Source organism: Macrobrachium nipponense, chromosome 29, assembly GCF_015104395.2.
Source record: "Macrobrachium nipponense isolate FS-2020 chromosome 29, ASM1510439v2, whole genome shotgun sequence".
In the NCBI taxonomy this organism is placed as follows: Eukaryota; Metazoa; Arthropoda; class Malacostraca; order Decapoda; family Palaemonidae; genus Macrobrachium; species Macrobrachium nipponense.
In genome coordinates, this window is record NC_061092.1 from 38,428,385 (window position 1) to 38,433,384 (window position 5,000).

The 5,000-nt window shown below is 36.2% G+C and overlaps 1 protein-coding gene across 1 annotated transcript in view; it reads left to right on the forward strand.

The window, feature by feature from the left end:
* LOC135206317 (cadherin-87A-like) overlaps positions 1 to 5,000 on the forward strand; it is a 41,999-nt gene that overhangs the window by 12,975 nt on the left and 24,024 nt on the right. The window contains exon 9 of the mRNA XM_064237739.1: positions 1,595 to 1,931. Within this exon, the coding sequence (XP_064093809.1) occupies positions 1,595 to 1,931 (337 nt within the window). The remainder of the gene's footprint in view (positions 1 to 1,594; positions 1,932 to 5,000) is intronic.

Below are 5,000 nucleotides of genomic sequence, written 5' to 3' on the forward strand. Positions count from 1 at the left end.
ATTAATCATGAAGTAAAAATGCAGTATTATGTAAGGAGTAAATGAATGTGGAATAGACAGTACTTGACGATATCAAATTGGAAGAAAATTGAAAGCACCGCCACTAAGGCAGCGGCCTGTATTGAAGAGTAAATGAAGTTATGAATTGTTTGAATAATAAAATCATCTTACTAATGGAAAAACTAAGACTTAATTTTATCGAGGTGGCAAAACACAAATTAGTGAATAAATAGTGAAGACGAAATTAGATGCAATGCGGAATTCAGTATTCGGAAATTTAGTAACGAGGAAAAGAAAGAAATGAGGGAAATATGGAGCAAATTATAGAAAAATTATCCAGGGATAATCGCCGGGCCCCGCAAAAAAAAAAAAAAAAAAAAAAAAAAAAACTGCCTGAAGATAATGCAGACCTTTATCTGTTGCGAGCGTATTTTGAGGAACTTTTAAATATGAATGACAGAAGAGACACATATATAAATATCTAACATGCAGTGTAAATTAAGAATGATGTTGAAGTGACTGTTGATGTTGTGAGAAGGGCAATTAAATCGTTGAAATGTGGGAAGCTCCAGCAACAGATGTGATTATTAGATACACATATTTTATTCATTGTGTAAATGATTGGCTGCCTAAGGAGTTCCAGACATGTCTAAACAAATGGAGGGTTCCCAGGCACTACATGAGAAAAATAATTTCCTCTCCATAAGATGGAAGATGAAGTTAGTAAATAAATGCATTGTCGTTGATGCGAAAATGGCAACTGAGTCTAAGCAATAGATTTGAAAGAAAAAAGAAGTGACTATGGAAGCAGAACTTGTAATGTATGAAGAAATTGTCGAGCCAACTCCCCATTAAGGAAGCGAATTGTAATTTACGAATGTGAAAAAGAGAGGAATATATTTTATAGAGATGAATAAATTCCTTGCCTAGTTTTGTAAAGTAGGGCTGAAATTGTGTGTGTGTGTTTTTTTTTTTTTTTTTTTTCCTAGAGAAGCTTATGAATGATAGCTTAACTAAACTGGGTATATTACTCAGAAGGGTTAGGAGGAAGAGCAGAAAGATAACTAGAGTTGTCTGGATGGAGCAGAAGGAGGCATTTGAATGGAAAGTCATCGAAAGCCAGGAAGACCAAGATTGCGTAGAAGTTATGAGACCTGCAGTATTTATGGTGTGTTTTCTTATGCAACTGTTGAACCTTCTCTGTTGGTATAAGATAGAGGCTGATGATTTAAAAGTATTATGTTTGAGAGGTTCATTCTCAGCAATGATCAACTGAAAGGATTATCCTAAAGGTGAAAGTCGCCCTTTTCTCTAGTGCCATCTCTATTGTATGTAATTGTATATGGATGTAAAAATAATACTGTATTTCTTATTTGTGTAAACATTAATCTCAAGTTGTTTATTTTAACATTGAAGTCCGTTCAATAGCCTAACTTAGTTGTTTCTTTTCTCTTTTTTTTGTCATTTTCCACTTAATTTTTTTTTACTGATTTATTAGTTGTGTTTGCAAAAGAAGTTCTTTACTCTACGTCCTAATTTCCGATAATTGAAAGAAATTCATTTCATTACATTAGTTTATTGGCCTTTTTTATAGGCTACCGATGAAAGCAAGGCCAAGGGCAACAGCATTTTGGAGATCGATTTACCACCTGTGCCAACGACAACTCCAGAGCCCACAACAAGTACGACTGTTGTGACTACAACTACGCCAGAGCCCACAACAACAAGTACGACTGTTTTGACTGAAACTACAACTACACCACCATCAAGTACACACGAATCCTCTTCATCCTCAAGTGAGACACCGTCGACAACTGCATCAAGTGTGACAGAATCGACGACGACTCCAAGTGTGACTGAGTCGACATCTTCTTCAAGTATGACACAGTCGACAACTACTTCAGTTATGACAGAGTCAACGACTTCTCCAAGTATGACGTATTCAACATCGTCTTCAAGTATGAGTGTATCAACAACTTCCCCTATTGTGACTGATGTGACTTCTTCAAGTGTGACACAGTCGACAACTTCTCCACTTGTGACAGATTCAACAACTTCTTCAAGTAAGACTGAGTCAACAATAGGTTCTACTTTGAGTTCTTCTACAATAACTGGGTCGATAGCCACTACAAGTTTGACTAGTTTGACGGCTTCTTCAAGTGTTACTAAGTCAACAACAGAATTAGCAACTACTTCACTTATGACTGACTCAACGACTTCTCCAAATACGACTTATTTGACAACAACTTCCGTTGTGACCGAACCTACAACTTCTCCAAGTGTGACTAAGTCATCAACTTCATCAATTGTAATTGAATCAACAACTTCCCCAATTGTGACTAAGTCGACTTCTAGTTCAAGTATGGCAATATCAACAACTTCCTCAATTATGACTGAATCGACGACTTCTCCAAATACGACTTATTTGACAACAACTTCAGTTGTGACCGAACCTACAACTTCTCCAAGTGTGACTAAGTCATCAACTTCATCAATTGTAATTGCATCAACAACTTCCCCAATTGTGACTAAGTCGACTTCTAGTTCAAGTATGGCAATATCAACAACTTCCTCAACTATGACTGAATCGACGACTTCATCAAGTATAACGGAATCGACGACTTCTCCAAGTACTAGTGTGACAACAACTTCCCCAAGTGTGACTGAGTCGACATCTTCAAGTATAACACAGTCATCAACTTCCTCAAGTATGACTGAATCGACGACTTCATCTAATGCAATCGAATCGACAACTTCCCCAAGTGAAACTGAATCAGTAACTTCTACAGGTGTGACCGAATTTCCAACTTCTTCAAGTATGACTGAAACGAGAACATCTATAAATGTGACCGAGTCTACGATTTCCTCAAGTGTGCCCAAGTCAACGACAACTCCGAGTGTGACTGGGGTGATAACTTCATCAAGTACGACCGAATCGACGACTTCTTCAGTGATGACTGAATCAACAACCTCAACAGTTATGACAGAGTCTACGACTGACTGGAAGACTTCTCAAAGTATGACGATGTAATCGGTAGAATTTACGTGGCCTCTTTGTGCTATCCCTGATTTCATCGTCGTTCTTCCAAAATTTTTCCCGAGATTTTCGTCAGTCAGTTTCAAAATCCAAATCAATCATTTCCAGTGATTCAGGGTTATTAGCTGCGTACATTAGCTGTTGTTAATAGTATTCCTGAATCTAATATTGGTATTCTCTGTTGATGATTATGTCTATTTATTATACTTGGGCTCCTTTATTTCCCTTCTTTGCAGGAGTGTATCTAAGGAATTTCGTTTCACATTCCTTTTTGGAACCTCCGACTTCACTCACTCTCTTTAACATGAGCTCTTTGGCCCTACATTATTACTCTTCTGTTCCTGCTTATGAAGATGAGTTTACCCTCTCTATTTCTTCTTTACCCGTCAGGCATATTGTGTTGATCCCTTTATGCCGAAACGAATTTCTGCGTGTAGCAACTTTGCTCTTGAGATGATATCGTATGAAAAAGGATCCTTGAGCCTTGTCAAATTCTGTTCTTTAAACTTTCTCTCCAAATGATAAAGAAAGCAGAATTCTTACACTTTCTCTCTAAATTTATCCGTTTTATCTTGAATGTTGGCATATCTGTTTTTTTTTTCCATTTGGGGTGCTTCACCTTTCACATCTTGTCTCGTTTGTATTCATTCCTCCTCTTTAATTCCTTGAGGTGCATTAGGTTTTTGTCCTGCAAGTCTCATCTACCAAGAGTCTCACCTACCGAGAGTCCCACCTACCGAGAGTCCAGGGTGAATAGGTTTAGACTCGTTTTATAGTAACTAATCTCTATGTACCTGTTAGTTAGTCGACTTTCCTGAGTACACAACCTCATCCCCAAAGAGACTTGCTGAGAACTAAAATGTTAGCACCTTGTAGTGTCACACCAATGACAGGGTTTTTCAGCCAGCTTCAAAGGGTCAAGTTTCTCGCCACAAGTCCTTTAATCGCGATCCCAGCCGACAATGATACCCGTTTAGAGTTTGGTGGAATGTTAGGAGCTAGGCAAGGAGCAATCCACGGTTCAACCAAACGAGAGGTGATGGCTGCACTACAGTCACAAATGTTTTCCTTTCCTGTTATTCTCCAAGTTCTGCTGTTGACTTAGTGACTTACTGACGTTAGCATGAGAAAACAGTTGCTATTATGACCATACATCCTATCATGAGTGTCTCGAATTTCGTAAGAAATATATTACATATTCCATTCTGGTGATTCTCAATTACCACAGCAGTCCTTCATGAGTGTATACGTATATGACTTCCCTATGGTCCCCTAGTAATTTTCCTATGTATATAAATGATTACACAGTTTAATGCACTGACACACACCCAGAAGACATATGCAAGGAGACACACACACATATATGTGTTTTTGTATATATGTATATACACTCGTATATATAGAGCGTGCATGCTTGTGGGGGTGTGTATTAATTTTACATTGTGATCAACGATAAACATTCATTTTTTGACAGACTGTAAAAAGAACAAAGACATATTATATATATATATATATATATATATATATATATATATATATATTATACGCACATATATACATATATATATATATATATATATATATATATATATATATATATATTATACGCACATATTTATACATAGATATGTGTATATATATATAGTGTGACAGTTTTATGATTATATTTGTTGCAGCTAATTTAAAAAATAGTAGAAAATATTGTAGATAAGGAAGATTTATGTTGTTTAATCATATTCTATTTTCCTAATGAGGAGTCGAAGTAAAAAAAAAAAAAGTGTAATGCATTGTGTAAAATTTCTAATTATATATGATCTGCGGATAGTAGAGTAGCAGTTAACACAGCACTAACAATTATTCATTTGTTAATCTCACATTTTTTCTCGTCTTTCGTTTATATAGAATTCTATTACTGTTTTCCAGTTCGTGTTTTTTTCCTATTTTGGTATGAATCCAGTTATAA